Source organism: Dasypus novemcinctus, chromosome 11, assembly GCF_030445035.2.
Source record: "Dasypus novemcinctus isolate mDasNov1 chromosome 11, mDasNov1.1.hap2, whole genome shotgun sequence".
Classification (NCBI taxonomy): Eukaryota; Metazoa; Chordata; class Mammalia; order Cingulata; family Dasypodidae; genus Dasypus; species Dasypus novemcinctus.
Genome location: NC_080683.1, coordinates 10,143,599 through 10,168,573, shown reverse-complemented (window position 1 = coordinate 10,168,573; position 24,975 = coordinate 10,143,599). Strand labels below are relative to the sequence as shown.

General features: G+C 37.9%; 1 protein-coding gene and 2 pseudogenes across 2 annotated transcripts in view; 2 read left to right on the top strand and 1 right to left on the bottom strand.

The window, feature by feature from the left end:
- Positions 1-24,975, bottom strand: part of ZFAND3 (zinc finger AN1-type containing 3) — a 391,008-nt gene that overhangs the window by 66,532 nt on the left and 299,501 nt on the right. For both annotated transcript variants that reach the window (XM_058306672.2, XM_058306673.2), the window contains one exon: positions 21,129-21,311. In XM_058306672.2, coding sequence (XP_058162655.1) covers positions 21,129-21,311 — 183 coding nt within the window. The remainder of the gene's footprint in view (positions 1-21,128; positions 21,312-24,975) is intronic.
- LOC139440036 (small ribosomal subunit protein mS31 pseudogene) lies at positions 9,762-11,453 on the top strand (annotated as a pseudogene).
- On the top strand, positions 24,228-24,349 carry LOC111764586 (small nucleolar RNA SNORA72; annotated as a pseudogene).

Below are 24,975 nucleotides of genomic sequence, written 5' to 3'. Positions count from 1 at the left end.
AGCTGGCCCACGCAGCGTGTTGGCCTGTGCAGAGAGCTGGCGAAGCAAGATGATGCAAAAAAAAAGAGACAGTGGAGAGACAATAAGAGATGCAGCAGACCAGGGGGCTGCAGTGGCACAAGAGATTGAATGCCTCTCTTCTCTCCCAGTCCAGAAGGTCCCAGAGATCAGTTCCCAGTGCCGCCTAAAGACAAGACAAGCAAACACAGAAGTACACACAGCAAATGGACACAGAGAGCAGAGAGTGAGTGCGAAAGAATGGGAGTGGGAGGAAATGAATAAATAAAACTTAAAAAAAAAAATGAGTCATGAGGGGGTTTACAAACTTGCTATTGGATAGCTGTCAACTTCACTCATAAAGTGCTTCTCTACAAAATTTCATTACTATTCCACTTTTACTCCCCTAAGTCAATACAGAGCTGGGCAGCTCTGCAAATATTATAGTGTGTATGTGTGTGTATGCACACACATACATGTATGCTTATTAGCCCATATGCTCAATAGAAATAAAATTCTCCTAAACCACCTTCCCCAGTGAACAACACTAAGAGCAAAATAACTTAGGAATACTTCCCACTTGTCTGGAGAAAGACAGATTTTGGATTCTTTTAAGGAGTAGAGTAGACATCCCTGCTGGGGCCAGGGGATGTGTTTTGGAAGATATGCTCTCTCCTGACTGAGCAATGGCATTAATAGAATGAGTTTCCAAGGAAAGAGACAAAATCCTACTCATCTTGGTAACAGCACATTAGGTGTTCAAAATATGTTGTTCACTATTGAAAGAAAATGATTCAGGCAACCTTGAGGCCTAACGTAATTACTGGACATATATAGTATCTCTAGAAAGGAAACAGAACTAATAATAAGTACAGGGTAATGGATGTGGCTCAACCAATCAGGCTCCCGTCTACCATATAGGAGGTCCAGGGTTCGAAGCTCAAGGCCTCCTGGTGAGGGCAAGCTGGTCCACATGGCGAGCTGGCCCACGTGGAGTACCAGCCCATGAGGGAATGCAGCACCCTGCAGGAGTGCTGCCCTGTGCAGGAGTGCCAGCCAAAGCAGAGAGCTGGCGCAGCAAGATGACGCAACAAGAGACATAGAGGAGAGAAAGTAAGAAGACAGAGCAGAACAGGGGAGCTGAGATGGCGCAAGAGAGTAATCACCTCTCCTCCACTCTGGAAGATCCCAGGATTGGTTTGTGGAACTGCCTAATGAGAATTCAAGCAGACACAGAGGAACACATAGAAAATGGACACAGAGAGCAGTCAGGGGTGGGGTGAGGTGGGGTGAGGTGGCGTAAACAAATCTTAAAAAAAAAAATAAGTACAATTGATTTTCATCTGTTGATATTATTGCTGTCTATTGACAGTCTACCTGAAATGAAAACTGACAAAATTTTTTTAAAATGCTTAATTTAAAATATAAAAACCTAATAATTACATGTTAACATAAAAATATACCCTTTTATGAAAAATAACTAATTAAAAACAAAAACAGCAAGAGTGGCTTGTCTTAGAAGATGACACCTGGATTCTCATATCTGCCTCTGCATTCTATCTGCTGCAATGTGTTGTTTATATAAACCATATGAAGAAAAAGCCAGCTTCACACAGATATGTAGGTAGAAAAGGACTTTATGTACCTATGAATAGATCATGGAGATGCTGATGGATCCCTGGACCACACTTTGAGAACCACTGGTGTAGAACAAAACAATGAACCTAAAAGTTAATTTCTAATTTTCCCATATGTTCCTCACAGTCCAAATGGCTTACTCACAGAGACCAAATGATGCCCAGTACAAGAAATGGTAATCTGTTTACTCATTCTCAACAAAATGTTATTTATAAAGACAAGGGATAGTGGGATAAATTCTACAATCATAATTTCAAACCACGATATTCTATTTCTGTTACTTAATGCAGAAGATTAAACACATGCTTCATGGAACTCAAGTGATTCTGGGCAAGCAGTTAAATATGTTTGATTTTAGTTTTTCAGACGTTGATCTTTTGCTTAGAACTTTTATGGCCAAAACACAGCTTCCATAAATTAAGACGCTGAAAAACACCCACTACCAATATTCCAAAATGTGATTAAATCCAATAGCAACTAAGAATGAAATTCTAAGACACCACCATCTTGGGAATTAAAACTGGAACCCTTTTTTGGGAAGTCAAAATATTATCTGACTGCAAGGTATTAATAATAGGGTAGTATATGAAAAATCTGTATTTTATGCATGATTTTTTTGTAAACCTACAACTTCTCTAATAATTTTTTAAAAATCACCTGACTAGTAAAGTCAGTTCTGTTTTTAGACACTATTTTGTTTTTCTCTTATGACAAAGCATATTCAATATAGACATGAAATCAGGGGCTGTCACTTCTCCAATTTAGACTTCAGTTCTGGGTATTTACAAATTTAACTAAGTCCTAATTCAGATTTCTGCATTTTCATTTTATCGTCAACACAAGCATGACTCTCCTAACATCACAGCAGAAATCACTCAGCACTGGAAGAGCTTTCATATTTTGACATGGAAAATCTCAGGTATCAAGGGCATCCTCACAAATCTTGGCCTATACCAGCTACTAAAAGAAGGCTGCAATACTTTCCTCAGAAAGGGAAGTCATTTGCACCAGTTTGCAAGAGGCTTCAGAAAAAAAGAAAAGAAAAGAAAAAAAAAGACATCTATTTAGGCTATAGGTATTACCCTGTGGCCTTTTAAAAAGAATTCTGAACACAGGTGCCTTTTTTCTGCGCCTCTTTGCTGAGCCTCTTCTACAGGTAGCTGTACCACAGCTGGCAATATATTCAGAGTAACACTAAATAGAAGATACCTTAGCCCAGCTTTCTCATTTTACAGAAGTAAACACTGGCACATCTTACTAATAGAACCTCTTTTGGCAATAGTCATAATTTGTCATAATTTGAATAACATAGTAAAGGCTTTATATTGGTATTTTGGAATTTTAAAAAAAGTTTCCTTACCAAGGCAGCATTCTATTGTATTTATTAAATAGAATCACTTTTTTGATGGATCAAAGGGTGAAATGGTTTACCAAACACTAGAGCACATGAATATAAAATGGAAGGTTACATACAGTCATTTTTTGGCACTGACAGCACTACCTTTTCACACGCAAGGAGTGCGCCCTGTAAGGAGAGCTGCCCAGCCCGAAAGAAACTTCAGCCTGCCGAAGAATGGAGCTGCACACACGGAGAGCTGACACAAGATGGCGCAACAAAGAGAGACACAGATTCCCATGCCGCTGACAACAGAAGCGGACAAAGAAGAACACGCAGCAAATAGACACAGAGAAGAGACAGCTGGGGGGGGGGGGGCGGGGAAGGGGATATAAATAAGTAAATAAATCTTTTAAAAAAATAAAATGTCTGTTAATTTGGGATTAGCCTCAAAACCGGTACAAAGGAAAGATGACATTCTCGTCAAAAAGGTAACCGATACAAGACAACATATGATTAGATGTTAGGTAAGAAATATAGCAATTCCTTGGAGGAGGCAATCAGCATTGCTGAAATGGCTGTGAGCTGGGTCTCAAGAGGAATGAGTACAGATGGAATGAATAAATGAGTGCCATGATGTCCTTAGGACAAGAAGGGTCTGGTTTGGTACAGAGCTGAGCATCAGTCAGTGTTGGGAAGGGTAGGTAGGTCAAACACAAGTGAGAGTAAGAGATTAGGAATCTGGCTGACCAACAGTCAGTGATGAGTGAAAGAAAAGAACTTCCTTTTTTAATATATCAGTGGGAGAGTAATCTAATAGGTTTATGGACTGAAAAGAGGTAATCTGGAGATTATCGCTAATATCCTGTGAAAATACAATGATGGTGTTGACAACTTTGCAGGACTTTAATATTTTTTCATTGAGCTAACTAGAGGATCATAAACAAAGACAAATTAAGAAATACAAATAAAAGTAACTAAGAATGAGTTTTAGTTTTATGTACTTGGTACAATATATCCTCCAAAGTTGAGGGCACATTTAATGGAAGAAATTAAAGAAATATGAATACTAAGTATTATTTTATTTTATTCCAATATATTTAAAAATCTAATGAATGTTTTTGTAATTAATATTAATTGATAGGATTGACTTAAAATGAGGTATAAGATATGAATAATCCAAAAATTATATAGGAAACCAAAAAGGTTTCACAAGATCTATGTGGAAAAACTATATTGGGACAGTCAGTTTTATGAGTTAAGTTCCTAAAACTTCAAAGAATAACAAAGTAAAAAAGAGTTAGGCAGATCTCTATGCACTGACCTGGAAAGATCTCTAAAATATACTGCTTAGTAAAATAGCAAATTGCAAAACAATGATGTATAGAATGCTCTGATTTCTATGAAAATAAAAAAACCTTTTATGTGTATAAACATGTACATACCTGCATAGGTAAAGAAGATAAACCCCAAAATGAATATACAGTGGTTATCTCTGGAAAGAATGGGAATTTGGTGGTGGTAGTTGGAGGAGAGTGTTGAAGGAGTATTTTCACCATCTACTCTATATAAACCTATATTTTCTTTGTAATTTAAAAAATGAGAATGTGGTCACATTTTACTTGTGTACTTAAAACTTGGATTAAAACCTAAATTAAAAAAGAAAAGTCAACAATGAATAACCTAAAAATCAAGATTTTATTTTAGCTTGGTCCTTATATTGACGACAAGGTGAAGGTCAGATGACACTACAAATGACTGAAGAAGTTCCTACCCAGCTAACATATGGAAAAAAAATAATTTCTCAAAGAAAACACTGCTGAAATACTCAAGTCCTTCTGCATTTTCACAGGGATTAACTAATGGTCCCATATATTGATTCCTAGTGAATTATAGCCATCCAATTCAATACAGTATGTAACTACGTATCATTATACTGTACATGGCCAACTACGAATCTTTTTTAGAATATGGCCCTAACAAAAGCAGCATGATTTACAGACCACCTTCAAGATAAATATATGCACTTTATTTTTTAAAAAAATCTTTACGTTAAAATCAAGAGAGGCATTTAAAGTTTTGGGCATTCTTCATTATGGGTAAGAATCTTTCACTTTGAGACTATTATATATCAGAAAAGCTCCATCTGTTGTGTAATTACCTCTGATAAATGACCTGATGCTTTGAGTTTCATTAGAGAAAAGAGAAGAGAAAGACACATACAGACACAGAGAACTGTAAATAAATCTCCACATCATATTTCACTTGAAACTAGCCTAGCAGGAAGTCATAAAATATTTTTTGAATAGGCAGCATTTTCTAAATGCATAATTAGAAAGAGCCAGCCTGTTTTGCCCAAAATCTGATCTCCTGAGGTAAGCATAATCCTAAAAAGAGAAAACTAGTTTCACCTAAGGATTATTAAAAATTTAGTTGATACAAACAAAAAGTTAGTTTAGCCACTTGGTGGCAGTAATGTTAATTTTCTAGGGGCCAGATAAGAACTTGTCAGAAAGGGATGGATTTTTTTTTCTTTGAGGTACCCAGCACTCAATCACTGAGCCACATCTGCTCCCCTGAGTTGGTTTTCTCATTTGTTTGCTTGTTGTTTGTTTTTAAGAGGCACCAGGAACTGAACCCTGGACCTCCCATATGGGAAGCAGGTGCTCAACTGCTTGAGCCACATTCACTTTCAATAAATGAATGAAGACCAATGCATGCTCAAAAACTTAAGGACATTCTTACAAGAACATCTGTTAAAATATGCTACCACTTTTTTTAATCCCTTGGGAGCCAGGGTATCACCAAGAGCCAGTTTCCAAAGGAAAACAATGGAATGTATTTGTTTAATAAATTAACCACAGATAAAGGAAAATTACTATTTTGGGAATCACTATCACATTAAAGGAAAATCCAGTCAACACTGGGAAATGAAGTTGTTGTTTTGTTTTTTTTTAAAATCAATTTTATTGATATATATTAATAAAGCATAATTCCATCCAAAGTGTACAACAATGGTATTCAGTGTAAGCAGATTTTTGTGCATTCACCACTTCAATCATTCTTAGAGCACTTTCATTATTCTAATAATTAAACAAAAAACAAACAAAACTCATCACTTCACAATCTCTATGCTTCCTCTGCCATACATAGCTGCTATTCTGTTTCCTTCTCTTTAATACATTGTTATTTATATTTTGTAAAAAGTCTTATATATGCAGTATCACCCATATTTGTGTGTCTGTTTTAAAGACTTATTTATTTTACTTTATTTATTTTTTCCCTGCTCCCCTTGTTGCTTGCGTTCGCTGTCTGCTCTCAGCTCTCTGCGGTGGTGTGGGCCGTCAGCTCTCCACCGACGTGGGCCAGCTTGCCTTCACCAGGAGGCCCTGGGAATAGAACCCAGGGCTTCCCATATGGTAGGTGGGAGCCCAGTTGCTTGAGACACATCCACTTCCCTTTTTTTTCTTTTTTTCTATATTTGTGTTTTATATGAGGTTTAATTATCTTATACAGCCCATGTTAGTTTTTTAGCTTTCCTACTACTAATACATAATATGCGTCCTGAGACTTCCCCTTTCAACCACTGCTATACCCATATAATAGCTCTGCTAGTTATAAACACCTTGATATGCTTTCACTGTTCCTATTCTGGGAAATGAAGTTTTAATCATTAAAATCTTCACTAATATTCTGGTATACTCCTCACCTTTTCAATATATTTTCTTTTTACTATAACAAAAGCATCTCTTGGGTAGATGTAGCAGAGAAGAGTAGAGAAAAAGGTCCAGAGCTGAATTCTGGCCCAGCCATGTAACTCAAGGCATATCACCATCCAAACCTTCTTTTTCTTATCAATAGAATAGGAAGGAGAATTCCTGCCCTATCTATCTCAAGCACTGTCAGAATGATCTAAGGAACATAATACTGGTCAAAGTCCTTTGTAAAAAAACAGGGATTGACAAATTTTTTTCTGCATAGGGCCATTCAGTCTCTGTCCCACCTATTCAACTCTGCTGTTTTAACACAAAAGTAGCCATAGGCAATATGTAATGAATTAGTGTGGCTGGGCTCCAATAAAACTTTATTTATGGACAATGAAATTTGGATTTTATGTAACTTTCACATGTCACAAAAATATTACTCAGTTTGATTTTTTCCTAACAACTAAAATATATAAAAATGATTCTTAGCTTGTAGGCCATACATAAAGGTGACAGACCAGATTTGTCCCATGGACTGTAGTTTGCCAAGCCTTTTGTAACTATGGTTTTATACAAGTTGGTTGCTATTTATTTCTAAGTATGTCCCTCCACAGGCTTACAAGGAATGTTCTGTATGAGGGAGGCCCTCCCTAACCGTTAGAGTAGATTTTCAGAATATACCCACTTCCTAGTAGGAATCTAACCTAGTAGCAGGTAGAGGTTCTCTCCTCCTGTCTAGGAAGAAATAGAGACCCACCAACTCCCTTCGAGCACTGTAATTTCCATCCAATTTTCTAGTAATTTGGGGCGGGTTGGGGAGGGACCTCTGGGTAGGTATGGAGACCATAAAGCTCTCAAACAGGGCCTGCACAGGAATGCCCAGGCCTGTGAAAGTATGACAACAAGAAAGGTGACTCAGAGGAGACATGAAGAAGAGCACGTTTGGACATTTTCTCATCTTTTAAGACCAATCAGATAAGAATTTGACTAAAGGTGACCAGTCATCTACCCATCACTTAAAATAACAAAACAACAACTAATTCTAGTATTTTAACTACAATCTAATGAAAGGTGGGTCAAGAAACATAACTACAAATCAAATTTCATATCTCTTCTGGGAAAAATCCAGACATGGGGAGAACAATAAGTAGGTACTAGCAAAAACAAAGAAATATTTTGTTCCATTTAAGTATTTGTCCAGTAGCTCTTTCTCTGTACATTTGCACACAATGCTCTTTTTTTTTTTAAAGAATGGTCTTTTTTTTTTTTTTTTAAAGATTTATTTATTTATTTAATTCCCCCCCCTCCCCTGGTTGTCTGTTCTTGGTGTCTATTTGCTGCGTCTTGTTTCTTTGTCCGCTTCTGTTGTCGTCAGCGGCACGGGAAGTGTGGGCGGCGCCATTCCTGGGCAGGCTGCTCTTTCTTTTCACGCTGGGCGGCTCTCCTCACGGGCGCACTCCTTGCGCGTGGGGCTCCCCCACGCGGGGGACACCCTTGCGTGGCACGGCACTCCTTGCGCGCATCAGCGCTGCGCATGGCCAGCTCCACACGGGTCAAGGAGGCCCGGGGTTTGAACCGTGGACCTCCCATATGGTAGACGGACGCCCTAACCACTGGGCCAAAGTCCGTTTCCCCACAATGCTCTTTAGACTATAAATCTCTACCAGATAGACACATATGATGTGGTGACAAAAAGCCTGCCCAGAAGGCCAGACTGCTTTGTGATTCTGGACAAGATACTGACTCACTTTGTCCATTTCCCCTCCTGTGAAATGGATATGATAATGGTATCAGCCATTAATACAGTACTTAAATGATATGACAAATCCTTTAGTTACTACTTGAATTTTATTTATATTTATTTCATTTTTAATTGTGGTAAAATATACCTAACATAAAAACAGTAAAGTACACTGACAATACTGTAAAACTTTCACCACTATTTCCAGGCTATTTTCAACAACCCAAACCAAAACTCTTACTCATTTAGCAATAACTCCCCATTTCCCTCTCCTCCCACCGCTGGTAACTACGATTCCGTTTTCTGTCTCTAAGAATTTGCTTATTCTAAGTATTTTGTTTCAGATAAATCATACAATATTTGTCCTTCTTTATATCTTCATATAGCTTCAAGTTATTGTATAGTATCCTTTTATTTCAGCCTGAAGAATTCCCTTTAGTATTTCCTGTAGGGTAGGTCTTTTTATAATAATCTCTTCCAAATTTATCTATAAATGTCTTACATTTTTGAAAGATATTTTGCCAGCTATAGAATTCTTGGTTGACAGTTCTTTGTTTAAGGACTTGAAAAATGTCACCCCATTGTCTTCTGGCCTCCATGGTTTCTGATGAGAAATTTGCTATTAATCTTATTGGGGATGTCCTGTATATGAAATATCACTTCTCTTGTTGCTTTCAAAATTCTTTTTTCCAGAAAGATGGCAGATTAGAGAAACACTTTCTCCTAGAAAAATAGCTAGAGGACGGGCAGAAATGGCCTGGAAGAAAAATGTTCTAGGGTTAAGGACACCAGAGGAAGGCTGGACACTATCCAGAAGAGAGAGGGGCACAGGAAAAGTAGCTCGACAGAACGACAGTGAGTAGAGGATCCAGTGCAGTTGCCAGCACCCTTTCCTCACCTTATAAGTGGACAATTTTGAATTTTCCTGCCTTGGCCCGGCAGCTATGGACAGAGAGGGTCACTGGGATCCAATTACCCAGGAAACAAGAGAGAGGGCGCAGCCTACGGCTAATTCAGGTTCTGGCCAACAAATTTTTTGTGCCCCATGAGCACTTCCAGGACAGGCAGGCCATACAACTGTTCCTTGAGACGGGCACAGGAGAAAAGAAAGCCAACCCTCTCAATCACCCTCCTCGCTGACCAGGCTGGTTGGTGAGGACAAAGAGGGGAGTGGAATTATTTCCTACCTATGAAAAGGGAGAAGGCTGCCAGCAAAGGTTGAGAACAACCTCTAAAAAAGTTTTAAATCCAAGGTTCTGAATAGCCTCCAAGCAGGATCCTCAGTCACACTGTTGCTTTCAGGGTTGCAGCCAACAAATTCAGACCAGGCTTTGAACTGAAAGGGATGCCTCAGAACACCATCTGCTGGCAGATCAAGGAAGTGCATGAAAGGGAACTAAAAGTAAATAACAGGCTTTTTCCAGTTTTTACAGCCTCCCTCCCAAAGCCCTTGGAAGCAGGTCTACAACCTATTACTGGCTCCATGATCTAGAACTGAGCAAGTAACAGGGACAATCCTAAAGACCCAGAACAGGCTGAACCATGAAGCAAAGAATGGCAGGAACACATAGCCTTCCCACTGCTAAAACCCTACAGAAGAGAGAAATTGAGCATCAGAATAAACTTACCATCCTCCTCATGTCTAGACATTAGCAAAAAATTACAAGCCATACTAAGAAAATGGAAGAAATGGCCCAAAATAATATAGCAGAGCCCCAAATGCAACACAGGATTTGAGAAACCAATAAATGAGGTGGGTGCTGAGAAACGGGGCGTGGGGGGATGAGTTTTCCTGAGGCCCACAATATTCCCCGTGTCCCATTCTGCAGCAGTTTGAATGATGTTTCCTCGGTCTCAGCACTCCGGCTTCTTCACCCATGTTACTTCCCTGCTTTTGTCCTATAGAAGCCCCAAGCATCCATGGCAGTGATTTAGCCACTCGCTGCTCAGCTGGGACCAGCCAGGACAAAAAATAATATCTAAAGAGATTTTGACACTAACGGCAAGATATATAGCAAAAAAGATGAGCAGTCTGTTCTAATCAATGAGATTTCCTAGGAAACTTCAAAAAGCCAAGACAATGAAAAAAGACTTGTTAAATATTATTAAGAACATGCAAGCTGAATTGAGCACATTGAATGTACTAACAACCAAGCCACCCAACAGAAGATTGCTTATAAGTTTGGAGGCAACAATTGGCAGCCTTAAAAAAGCTATAGAAGATACTGCAAAAAAGAGAAAAGAGTTTCTGAGTTCTGAGTTAGTGATGGCTGCATCTGCTGTTGCTGAGCCTCTCCCTTTTGAGAAGCAGATGACCAAGTCAAAGCTGCTCAGGCAGCCACGGCACCAGCACCAGGAAGACTTGAGTGCACAGAAAGATGGACAAACACAGAAAGTTAATTTCAGTAGCATAGTATCAGACATGAAAGTTGCCAGATTGGCTGCAGCTAGAGTTAGTATGAGACTACAAGATCAGATTCAATTTGACAAAGAATCAGAAAATAATACTTACAAGGAACAGACCACTGACCTTAGAAAAAGTTTTAAGAAAAGTATATTCAAGGGTATTTTTTATGTTAAGGCAGTTATAGAAGAGGCACCTGAAAGAGAGACATTGCCTTCGCTTTTGGGTTGTGGAAATTGCTAAGCAGTTAGCCACAGTCAATCAAAGCCCATTCAGAAAGGTTTTGAAGAGATGAACCAGGGCACAAAAGAGGTAAAACTGTGGGAGTTTCCAATTAACAGTGAATCAGGTTTCAATGATGATGGTTCAGAATTTCATGAACATGTATTTCTGGATAAATACCTGCAGGATTTTCCAAAACAAGGACTAATTCGCCACTTCATGGAGCTAGCGACCTGTGGCCTTTCCACAAACCCATAATATGAGTGTTAAAATAAGGCTGAACACATAGAGAGGTTAAAAAATTATTTCAATGAAAACAGGGGTATTCTAAAAGAAAGTGGCATAAACTCAATTGAAGACTATGTAAATTTTTATTTCAAGCTATTGGATATGGATTTTATCACTAAATAAAATAATTTTAGAGGAACTGGAAATGTAACTATTTAAAAAAAATAAAGACATAAAAAAATGATTTTACTAGGGGGAAAAAACGTATGGATCCAAAGAAGGCAATGCTGAAAGGGATACTTATAGCCCAAATGCCTATATTTAAAAAGAAAGCTAAAATCAAAGCTCTAACTGAACTAGAGAAACTAGAAAAAGAACAGCAAACCACTCCCAAAGATAGGAGAAGGAAACAAATAATAAAAGATTAGAGGAGAAATAAATGAAATTGAGAATTAAAAAATAGTGAAAATCAACAAAACCAAAAGCTGGTTCTTTGAGAAGATCAATAAAATTGGCAAACCCTTAGCTAGAAAAACAAAGAAAAAGAGAAGATCCAAATAAATAAAATCAGAAATCAAATGGGGGATGCTTTGACTGATCCCACAGGAGAAAAAAAAAAGTATCATAAGAAGATATTATGAGAAACTGTATGCCAACAAAACTAGGCAGCCTACACAAAAAGAACAAATTCCTAGAAAGGCCCAAACAACCTATATTGACTATACAAGAAACACAAGAACTCAACAAACCAATCACATTTAAAGAGATGGAATCAGTTATCAAAATCTCCCAACAAAGAAAAGTCAAGGAACAGATGGCTTCACAGGTGAATTCTACCAAGCATTTTGAAAAGAATAACACCAATCCTATTTAAACTCTTCCAAAAACTTGAAGAGGAAGGAAAATTAGCTAACACATTTTATGAAGCCAACATCACCCTAACACCAAAGCCAGAAAAAGATACTACAAGAAAAGAAAATTACAGACCCATCTCTCTAATCAACATAGATGCAAAAATTCTCAACAAAATACTTGCAATTAGAATCCAACAGCATATCAAAAGAATTATACCCCATGAGAAAGTGGGATTTATTCCTGGTATGCAAAGCTGGTTTAATATAAGCAAATCAATTAATGTAATAAACCACATTAACAAACTGAAGGGGAAAAAACCACAGGATCACCTCAATCGATGCAGAAAGGGCATTTGACAAAAACCAGCATCCTTTCTTGATAAAAACACTTTGAACAATAGGAATAGAAGTAAAGTTCCTCACTATGATAAAGGGCATATATGAAAAACTCACAGCCAACATTGTACTCAATATGGAAAGGTTGAAAGCTTTCCCTCTAAGATTGGAAACAAGACAAGGATTACCACTGTCACCACTGTTACTCAACATTGTGCTAGAAGTTTTAGCTAGAGCAATTGGACAAGAAGAAAAAATAAAAGGCATCCAAATAGGAAAAGAGGAAGTAAAACTCTCACTATCCGCGAATGACATGATCTTATATTTAGAAAATTCTGAAATGTTTACAACAAACGTACTTAAGCTAATAAACAAGTTCAGCGAAACGACAGGATACAAGATCAACACGCAATCAGAATCAGCAGTGTTTCTGTATGCTAGTATTGAATAATCTGAGCAGGAAATTAGGAGAAAAAATTTCATTTACAATAGCAACAAAAAGAATCAAACACCTAGAAATAAATTTAACCAAAGATATACAGGACTTAAATTCAGAAAACTACAAAACAATGCTAAAAGAAATTAAAGAAGACCTAAACAAATGAGAAGACATTCTGGGGAAGCAGACTTGGCCCAGTGGTTAGTTAGGGCGTCCATCTACCACATGGGAGGTCCGCAGTTCAAACCCCGGGTCTCCTTGATCCGTGTGGAGCTGGCCTATACGCAGTGCTGATGCGCGCAAGGAGTGCCCTGCCACACAGGGGTGTCCCCCGCATAGGGGAGCCCCACGCGCAAGGAGTGAGCCCCGTAAGGAGAGCTGCCCAGCACGAAGTAAAGTGCAGCCTGCCCAGGAATGGCGCCGCACACACGGAGAGCTGACACAAGATGATGCAATGGAAAAAGACACAGATTCCCGTGCCGCTGACGACAACAGAAGCGGACAAAAAAGACGCAGCAAAAACAGACACAGAGAACAGACAACCGGGGTGGGGGGTGGAGGTGGTGGGTGAGAAACAAATAAATAAATCTTAAAAAAAAAAACAACGGAAATTCTTCTACATAAAAATCTGTCCAATTTCTCAACTTTACATACTTTTACCAACAGTTACTATTCCATCCCCTGTCTTTTCAGAAAAGCATTAACATACTCCAAGTCTCACCACCTTTCTGTTCAATATATTCATTTAACTGTAAGAAGGTGAAGGTATATTCAACCAATACTACTCTTCTTGATTATTAGGAAAAAATTAAAACCTTTTTACAAGCCCCAAAGACAATGCAGCAATTCCAATTATATTCAAGAGTAATGGATCCATAAGTACTGTACAATTTACAAAGTACAAAGTACTTGGATTTAGGTCCCGAACCCATTACCCAACAATACCTACACTCTATTCCTCCACACTTCTTCAAAGTAAGTTCAGAAGGACTAACATGAAATGCTGGTCCCTTGAGGATACTAAAAGATCAACACTGGTATTCCCTGCCTTTCCTTCCTTCTCTATCTTTCTCCTCCTAAGCAAGTTACAGCTGAAGAAATCTGCAAGTTGTTAAAGGTCTAATCTCACATGGGTCTTCATTGTTACTTGGCGATAACTTTATCTCATATTGATTTATAATACATCTGGCAAGAGTCTTTAACACACTTTGGTTACTTTTCTCATTCCCAAGCCTCCCACCCCTAAACCCAACACAAATCTCCTCACTCAAGCAGGTATTCTCCACCTACATGAGGAATCAAAGCCCACCTGAGAAAGCTTTTACAATGGCAGGCTTGTTACCCACTGCTGGTGCTACTGCCCCTCCACTCACAAATTCTTATACATCTGTTTGAGAGAACAAACCAGAATATCAGGGAGGGGCATAAGGATTTTGAAAAAGTGACCTCCTTGAGATTAGAGACCTAATTTTATTCATTTCTGTACCTAGTACATGACCCAGTACCTAATAAGGGTAAGCACTAAGCAAAGACTGCTAAATGAATATACCAACCCTGAAATATTTTATTTAGGTAAATAATCTCATGATCACCAAATCTAAATGCCTTTGATCATTTTACATTCTCTGCGGCATTTCACAATGTTGAGGCAATGGGCTATAATGATTAAAAGCATAAATTCTGGAACAAAATTAGTGGACTGAAACACTGGCTCGATTACCAGGCCAGGATATTATGAAAATTAAATGCCAGTACAAATAAAGAGCTTATAAGAGTGCTTACGATATAGCAAACACTTTATAAATGTGAGCTAACATATCCAACACTATTATAAGAATCCTCATCCTAAATTTTGAAATTTTTTCCTTGGCATTTTCTTTTTTTTACCTTGCCCACTATTCTCATTTTCTCCCCTGCTGACTTCTTTAGTTGCCTCCTCTATCTCTTTTGCTCTCTAAATGTAAGGCTTCCACTCAAGGTCCTTTGCTCTCACCCAAGGTAATCTCATTTAACCCCTAAAGGCCTCACTATCTCTATGTGGATGAAGCCAATTTTAACGTCTCCCCTGTGCTCCATTTCAATCTTCCCATTTGAACACATAGAAACTGAAGTCCTAATCCTATCTCAGGCTAACAAATCTCCTGATTTCTCTAGATCTGTGAAAAATTCCCAACATTTCATTACTGAATACCCAAAGATTACAAGAAGGACCCCCAAGTTATCAGGAAATGAGATTAGCTTCAGAGAGTTTAACTTTAAGACGAACATACTGTTCACTTTAAAACATTGTTGAAGTGGTTCAAAGCAGCTGCAGGCAATGTCATCAGGAAGAAAGAGAATGGATCCGAAGCTAGTAGAATCAGACCTTTTTAATCAGATTGAAGGTATTCATGTATCAAAAGAAAAAACATGGCAGTCTACAGTAACCTAGACTGACAAGTTAGAGAAGCACAGAATGAGTGGTATAATAGAGGCTTCAAAGTTCAGGGTAAGTATAGCGGAAGCAGAGGAGATGAGATAGGGGTGTGAGATGGAATCTACTACTGGAGTCAAGACTTCCCTTGTATGTCCTTCGGGTGATACAGTACACCAGACAATCTGCCTGACTCCATTCAAGACTCACTTATAAGTACCACACACTATGTGCCATGTAAATTCTTATCATTGGTCAGCTTCCAAATGAAGGTCTGCCCCCCGAGAAAATTTTTTGGTCATATAGATATGTTATTTCCAAGCCCTGTTACAATGACTTTTTATGATGAATTAATAAAGTAACTTTTGGATATGATCTGATTTCTACATACTGTAATTACGGAGAAAGAATGTGCTGGTTTTTCCAACATGAACAGATCTATTCTCTGGGACAGCTATATTTGACATTGTGAATTAAATGATTAAAAGGGTAGACTCTGAAACCAAATGCCTAAATTTGAATCCTGGTTCTAACATCTACTATTTTGTGACCACAGGCAAATTACTTCAATCTCTTTGTGCTTCACTTTCTTCATCTAAAGAATGGGAATAATGGTATTACCTACCTCACAGGGTTGTCATAGGAATAAATGAGAGAATGTGTGAAACATGTAGAATAATGCTGTATATAAAGCATTCAATAAATGGTAGCTGTTATCATCTTTGTCTCATGTACATTCTGGTTGCTTGAGTTAGATTGTTGTGAACCTGATCCCAGCATTTGTGGATTCAATCCAATTTCCTTCATGTGAAATCCTGACCACCTTCATTTCCCTTAGACCAGGAGTTCTTAACCTAAAGTCCACAGTGAACTTTAGGAAAACTTTGTGCAAAATTGCAGAAAGATAGATAGACAGCCAGCATGTATTTTTCTGATTTAGGGGCAACAGCTTTTATCAGCTCCTTGTGAAGAACATGATCCCAAACATACTTTGAAAATCAAGCAACACCCACTGTCATAACATTACCACAACCACTGTCATCCCTTTCCCCCATCCCCCCCAACCTCTTAAATGATCTGTATTCCTGCTCCTGGGCCTCTATTCAATACATTGCAATATTTTTAAAATTCTCTTCCTGTAATGTTATATCAGCATGATTCTTCCCTCTTTCAATATTGCCAGGTTACTTCTTCAAAAGAACTATAATATCACTCCCCCGACTCGAAAGCACGGCTACTAACTAAAACTAAATAACATTCAAGCCTGTACGAACCGCCATAATCTACCTTCCCAGCCTTGTCTTCCATATATGGCATTAATCAGGAGTCACCTGCCTTTGCAGACCTCCATGCAGCTTTCCTACACAGGTGATACTACTCTCCATCTATGTTTTCTCACTTTATACCCATCTTCAATACCATTTCCTTCATTAATAATTCCTGTCTTTAATATTATAGAAGGAGCATTAAAAAGGGAGCATATAATCACGTAGCAGGGTTTACCAACCTCAGCATGACTGGTATGCCAGGCTGGATAATTCTTTATATTGTGGAAAGCTGTCTTGTACAGCAAAGGATATTTAGCAGCATCCCTCCCCGGCCTCTACCCTTTGGATGCCAGTAGCAGCCCCTCCCCCTCCCCCATACACACACTTGTGACAATAAAAAATATCTCCATCATGTGGTTGAGAACCACTGATGTATTACAATGGGTATATTTAATTTTCCCTGCTAAACAGTAAATTCACTGAGAACAAGGGATGATGATATTCTTTACCTCAAAATTTTAAGTATTACCTTGTATAGTAGATTATAATCGATTTAGATAAATATTTGTTAACATTTCCAAAGTCAGTAGACAACACATTCTAAGCTACCACATTCCAAGGATTTCTAGGTATTTGTTAGACTTGAAACACTAAATTTCAACTTTGTTAAGTAAAATGTTTAAAAAGCAAAAACTGCTATATCATAACATCCCCATAATTTTGAACAAATGCTATTAGTTACACTTATGCTTCAATGGAAATGGTTGGAACATTGTACAGATTAAGTGGCAATGAACTTCATAAAGGTAACAGTATTCTTTTACTAAGGACTTACAGAAGAGTAACAGAAGCCATCACCCTCTCTTTCAAATACCCTATATATTCTGTGAAGTTCATAGTGTTATTATCTCAGTTAAATGCCTAGAAACATTCAAGTCCCCGATAGTGATAGGGCTAAAGTTTCGATCCAAGCCTCCTAAATCAGGGTTAATTACCCAGATCAGTGATTCTCAACCCTTTCTACACATTAAAATCCCCTGCAGAGGTAAAAAGAACAGAGCCTTGGGCCTCCCTACAGAACAGTTAAATTAGACATATGGAATGGTGATGAAGTTTAAAACTTTTAAAAATCCCTAGTGGATTCTAACATGTGGCCAGGGCTGGAAGCCGTGCTCCTGGACTGGTTCAAATGTCACCTACCTTGACAGTTAATAGGAAGTAGGGAATGGGAGGAAGAGATGAGATGTGGAGGCGTTTTCGGGACTTGGAGTTGTTCTGGGTGATGCTGTAGGGACAGTTACCAGACATTGTATGTCCTCCCATGGCCCACAGGGTGGAACGTGGTAGAATGTGGACTATGATGTGGACAATTGACGATGAGGTGCAGTGGTGCTCTGAGATGTATTCACCAAATGCAATGAATGTCTCACGATGATGGAGGAGATTGCTGTTATGGGGGGAGGAGTGGGGTGAAGGGGATGGGGGGGTATATGGGGACCTCATATTTTTTGAATGTAATATTAAAAAAATAAAGACAAAAAAATAAAGACAAAAAAATAAAAAAATAAAAGACTATCTCCTGCCTTGCACACGCCCAAGACAAGCCACATGCTCAGAAAAGACAAGCGCGATCCCTAAGCTTTGGCCTCGAGTTACTCTAAATTCATTGTATTGATAACCCTGATGGAGAGCAATGCACAGATCAATCTGAAATGACCGGAAAAGGTCTTTTCCTCTTTTCCTTTTTTTTTTTTTAAATTAGCTCCTGACATTCCAAGAAAGCTCTGCCACAATACTAGCTGTCTACAACTTTCAAGAACGGATACCTCAGAGACTAAAATATAGTGCTAACATATTAAAATATCAAAATTTCCAGGTTTCAACAAAAGATTACAAATCATACAAACATACAGGAAGCTCAAAGATCTATAAGAAAACAAAAAAATGAAGGGTGACTGCTATCTCTAACCATATATAAAAATTAACTCAAAGTAGATCAAAGACCTAACTAAATATAAGAACCAAACTAAACTCACAGAAGAAAACAGAGGGAAGCATTTTCAGGAACTTGTGTTAGGCAAAGGTTTCTTAGTCTTAATACCCAAAGCACAATCAAAGAAAGAAAAAGTAGATGAGATGTCACCAAACTAAAGTTTTTGTGCCTCAAAGGACTTCATCATAAAAGTAAAAAGACAACCCAGAGAACTGAAGAAAATATTTGGAAACCACATATAATTCAGGTTTAATACCAAAATTTATTAAGAATCCTAAAACTCAACAACAAAAAGACAACCCAATTTAAAAATGGGAAAAAGGTTTGAATAGATATTTCTTCTAAAAAGATATACAAATGGCTAAAAAGCACATAAAGATGCTCAACATCATTAGCCATTAGGGAAATGCAAATCAAATCCATGAGATACCATTTTACTCCCACTACAATGGCTACTATTTAAAAAATGGAAAATTACAAGCGTAGAGAGGATGTATAGAAATAGGAACACTCTTTCATTGTTGGTGGGAATGTACAACAGTGCAGTCACTGTGGGAAACAGTTTGTCAATTCTTCTAAAAGTTAAATATAGAATGAAAATATGGACCAGCAATCCCATTTATACACACACACACACACACACATAAAAGAACTGAAGGCAGGGACTCAAAAAAATATTTTCACACCAATGTTCACAGCAGCATTATTCACAATTGCCAAAAGATGGAAACAACCCAAGTGTCTATCAACCAATGAATGGAGAAATACATGTGTTATAACTATACAATGGAATACTATTCAGCTGTTTGTAAAAGGAAATAAAGTGTTGGTGCATGCTACAACATGCATGAAACTTGAAGACATCATGTTGAGCGAAATAAGCCAGACACAAAAGGACACATATTTTATGATCTCACTGATAATGAAATAATTAAAATAAGCATATTCATTGAGTGAGAAAGTAGAATACAGGTTACTGGAATCCAGGGTGGGGATATGGAATGGGGAGTTCATGTTTAATTAGTACAGAATTCCTTTTGGGGATGGTAGAAAAATTTTGGGAGTGGATGGCAGTGATGGTAGCACAACATTATGAATGTAATTAACACACTGAATTATATATCTGAATATGGATAAAAGGGGAAATTTTAGGTTATCTGTTACTAGACAAAAATTAAAAAACAAAAACCTACCACAGCCCAAGCAGTGAACCCTAATGTAAACTAAGAACTATAGTTATAGTATAATTATAATAATATTCTCTCATCAGTTGTAACAAAGGTACCAGACTAATGTAAAATGTTAATAATGGGGGTGGGTATATGAGAATTCTGTAATTTCTACATACCTTTTCTATAGCCTTACAAATTCTCTTAATAAAAAAAATTGAAAAAAAAAAATGCTAGAGGGAGTTCTGCAGGTTGAAAGGAAAGGACATAGACAATTAACAGAAGCCACACAAAGAAAGATGCCTGGTAAAGATAATGACATGGATAAATATAAATACCAGTACTTTTGTTATAGATTTAGGATGTTACATTTAAGCCCCATGGTAACTACAAAGAAAATATCATAGAATATGCAAACTTATAAAAACAGAAAGTAGAGTTCAGGATACAAGGAGTTGGGGGTCAGGGAGTTAATGTCAAATCAGCGTAGAGTTTGTGTTTGGTGTGAAAGGAAAGTCGTAGTAATGGACAGTGGTGAGGATTCTGCGCCATTGTGAAAGCAATTAATGCCAATGAAAGGTATGCTTGGAAAGGGTTGGAATAGGAAGATTTATGTTGTATGTTTCCACAATTAAAAGAAGAAAGAGGGAGGGAGGGAGGGAGGGAGGGAGGGAGGAAGGAAGGAAGGAAGGAAGGAAGGAAGGAAGGAAGGAAGGAGATAATAACAATTAAATGCAATACATGATATTGGAGGGATCTAAGAATGAGGAGAAAAGGCTCAAAAGGACGTTATAGGGCCATAAGAAAAAATTGGAATATAAAATTTAAGCTTTATATCAATGTTAAATTTCTTGAATTTGATAACTGAACTTAAAGTAATTATATAAGGGAATATCCTTGTTCTTTGAAATTGTACATGGCAGTATCGAGTGTTCAAGGAACATGTTGTATACAACCTACATTGTTTTCAGAAAATGGATGGATGGACAGGAATGGAGGGAGGATGGAAGGAAGGGAGAGAAAGAAACAGCAAATGTGGCTAAATGCTAAAATTGGTGAATCTGGGAATCGGAGGGGATATGGGTATGTTGGAGTTCTCTGTATGGAGTTTGAATCATTTTTGTTACTGTCTTGTAAGTTTGAAAGTATATCAAAATAACGTTTTACATATAAATATATATAAAAAAGACTATCTCCTTAGAAGAACTTCAACTCGACAGAATGGCTGAAACTTATCTAATTTGCTAAGCTGGACCTAAAATGTGAACACTTATCCTAAATTAAAAGAGCAGCTGTCTTTTCTCTGGGAGTTGACATCACCAAGAATTCACGGTGTGGTCTTGGGCTGCCTTCCCTATTACTACCTCACAGGATCTGGGCACTTACATTCCTCTTTGCTTGGTGAAGTTACATTCAGTCCTGTCGAGAGTGGCTGCTGGCTGGGACTAAGAGCTGGCGTGGTTATCGAGGTATTGTTGTTGTCACTGGTGGTCTCTTCAGAAAACAAATCTGACTGGCTGTCACTTGTACTTGGAGTGGAATCATCATCAGGTTGTTTCTTTTGAAAATCTAAAGAAAGAGTCAGAAAGCCAGTTTAATAAAGGAGATTACAAACTCTTTGACTATGAGAAAACAATGTACTTTAGTATAAAAATTAGATTCAACACCAGTAATAATAAAGAATAATGGGTGATTAAAAAAAAAGAAGAGGTGAAAATGAAACAATAGCCAAATACATGAACTATATGTACCTATTAACAGAGCTCAAAATATGCAAACTGAATATAGTTGTATTTGTGGAAAATTTACTATCATAATGGGAAGATTTTAATATATCTGTCACAGACAAAATCATTTATAAAATCAGAGAAGATTAATAAGCATACATAGACCCCTATACCCGACAATTATAAAATGAATTCTTTTTAAACATGTGGGATGAAATTTGTAAAAACTCATATTCTGGCTAAATCTTGACTACATATTAGGATATAAAGGCACCTCTCAACAAAATCCAAAGAATTAGTAAAATACAAACTATATTATCTGAGTATAGAGCAATTATAAAAAATACACCCTAAACCCAAGAGTCAAATTAGAAAATAGAAAATATTTATAATTAAATGATAATGAGACAACTAAATATCAATATCCAGTAAAGACGCACATATATTTCGGGTACCTGCCTGAAAGCAAGTCAATATAAGCTTAAGGCAATATGTACAAAGGTGTTAATTATATTACTGTTTGCAATAAGGAAAAAATCAGAAACAAACTAAAGATTCATAAACTGTGGTATAGTCAAACAATGGAACAATGTAAAGTGAAAACAAATAACTACAACAATATACACCAGTATGAATGAATTTCAAAAGCAAAATGCTGAATAAAAAAAGGTCACTAAATAACATGATAAGATTGTACTTACCTAAACTTTTAAAATCTCAATATATTGTTTATGGATATGTATGTTTAAACCATTAAAAAAGATTTAACACAATTCAGGACAGTTGTTACCTCTTAGGTAGAGGGAGATAGATGGGATGGTAAGAAGCATACAGAGACATTCAAAGGTACAGGTAATGTCTTTGACAGAAAAACATAAAAATTCTATATTCACTCATACAATGGAAGGCTGTATAGCAATTAAAATAAATGAAGTAGAGTTACAAACATAAAAGATAAACTTCAAACACATGTACTAAACATAATACCTGCATTTATGATGCATTAACATGTGCCAAGGGCTCAACTAAATGTTTTATATAAACAACTCATTTATTTTACTTCTCAAGACAATAATCTAGTAAGATAAGTATAATTAATACCATGTAATTGATGTAAAAACTGAGGGTCAGAAAGTTTAGATAATTTGTTCCAAGTTAACAGCTACTAAGTAGCCTGGTCAGGATTTACATACGTGTCTACCTGACACCAAAGCCCGTGTTCTCGTGAAGAATGGTGGAGCACTGACCCGCCCAAGGGAGAGGCCGAGGTCAAACCTACACGCAACTCCAGCATTACCGGTGACTGCAATGGATGTAACAGGTCACTCATCCACAGGGCATATCAGTAATTTAAAGTACCTACTCTTGGCGGCGGACTTGGCCCAGTGCTTAGGGCGTCCATCTACCACATGGGAGGTCCGCGGTTCAAACCCCGGGCCTTCTTGACCTGTGTGGAGCTGGTCCATGTGCAGTGCTGATGCGCGCAAGGAGTGCCCTGCCACGCAGGGGTGTCCCCCGCGTAGGGGAGCCCCACACGCAAGGAGTGCACCCCATAAGGAGAGCCGCCAGCGCAAAAGAAAGTAGAGCCTGCCCAGGAATGGTGCTGCACACACGGAGAGCTGATGCAACAAAAGGAAACACAGATTGCCGTGCTGCTGACAACAATAGAAGCAGACAAAGAAGATGCAGCAAAATAGACACAGAGAACAGACAACCGGGGTGGGGGTAGGAAGGGGAGAGAAATAAATAAATAAATCTTAAAATAAATAAATAAAGTACCTACTCTTTTCTTCTTTTATTCCTCCTAGTTACTTTCTTATTCTTCAGTGTTTTGACATTTTAAAATTGCTTATTATCTCTGTTATTTGTATAGCACCTTCAGAGAAAAAAAAGTACTATATAACTGAAGTGAAAATACTGCAATAATGATTTTTTTTTAATGTCACTAGCTCTCCTATGTCAACAATCATTGTGTCCCTCCCATAACCATCTCTCTAACATTTGATTGGAAATGTTCTTAGGCCTTAAAAAAACTGAAACTGACTCATCATTGTACCATTAGCACAATTCCCCATGCCTTGAGACAGACACCGAAACTCAATAGAACACAATAATCCTTTTTGAAGTTAAATGTTGATGTTAAAAGACAATTACCAGGTCCCATCCACCCAATCACCAGTCTAGGCTTGCCATGCTCCTCTGATGTTCAGATGATTTTAAGTTTCCTTTTATGAATCTATAGTTGATACAATCAATATACCTTTCTTTTAATCCATCTTCTCAGTATACCTTTTCTACATCTCCATAGGGCAATGATGTCATAAAATCATCAGGTCAACAAGTATTTCATTACAAACTGAACTGGGAGAGAACTAGTAGAAGCTCTAAAATTTCTCTACTTAAATCCCATAAAGAGCCCAGGAATCAAAGAATTTTACAACCAGAAGTGGCTTTAAAGATCCAGCTTAATTTTCTCCTTAGATAAAGCAGAAGCCAAGAGAGTTACTGCAAAACTTACCAGAAATTCACACAGTCCTAGGAATGTCTAATAATTTCCAAGTCAAAGTTAGCAACTTTTACAAAACAAGGTTTACAGTTAGGCCTGGGTTCAAATTCTGGCTCTGATATTTACTGGGCATATGGTTAAAAGCAAATTGCTTAATCATTTGAGGCCTTGTCTACAAAGTAAAGGGAGAGAGGATTATTGCTACCTTTCCGGATGTGGGTTAAATAAAACAATGTGTAAAAGTACATGGTACTGCGAATATTCTCGCTGTCCTGATTTTGTGATAATAAACATTCGCTATATTAGAAACCATGCATGTGCCCCCGACCTAGTTTTTCTCCCTAGGTCTCGTTTTTAGAATGCTGGTGATAAACTAAGTCTGATTTATTATATGAACATCCTGTATGGGAAACGACTGTAAGTCGAGGTATCTTTGGTCAACCTTAAGAGATAAAGCAACTATAATAACTTTGGGGGAGAAAAAAGTATGTAGTACAGAAGGACTCAACAAATGACAGTCATTAAAAATAAAAGGGGGAAGTGGATTTGGCCCAACAGATAGGGCGTCCGCCTACCACATGGGATGTCCACAATTCAAACCCAGGGCCTCCTTACCCATGTGACGAGCAGGCTCATGCGCAGTGCTGATGTGCGCAAGGAGTGCCGCGACACGCAGGGATGTCCCCCGCCTAGGAGAGCCCCATGCACAAGGAGTGGCCCCATAAGGAGAGCTGCCCAGCGTGAAAAAAGTGCAGCCTGCCCAGGAATGGTGCGACACACATAGAAAGCTAACGCAGCGAGATGACGCAACAAGAGAGACAGGGATTCCGGGTGCTGCTGACACAAGTGGACACAGAGGAACACACAGCGAATGGACAAAGAGAGCAGACAAAGGGGCGGGGGGGGGGGGGGGAGCGGAGAAATAAATGAAAAAAATAAAAGGCATTTTCCCACTTTAACAAAAGGATCACTGTATTAGTTAGCCAAAGGGGTGCTGAGG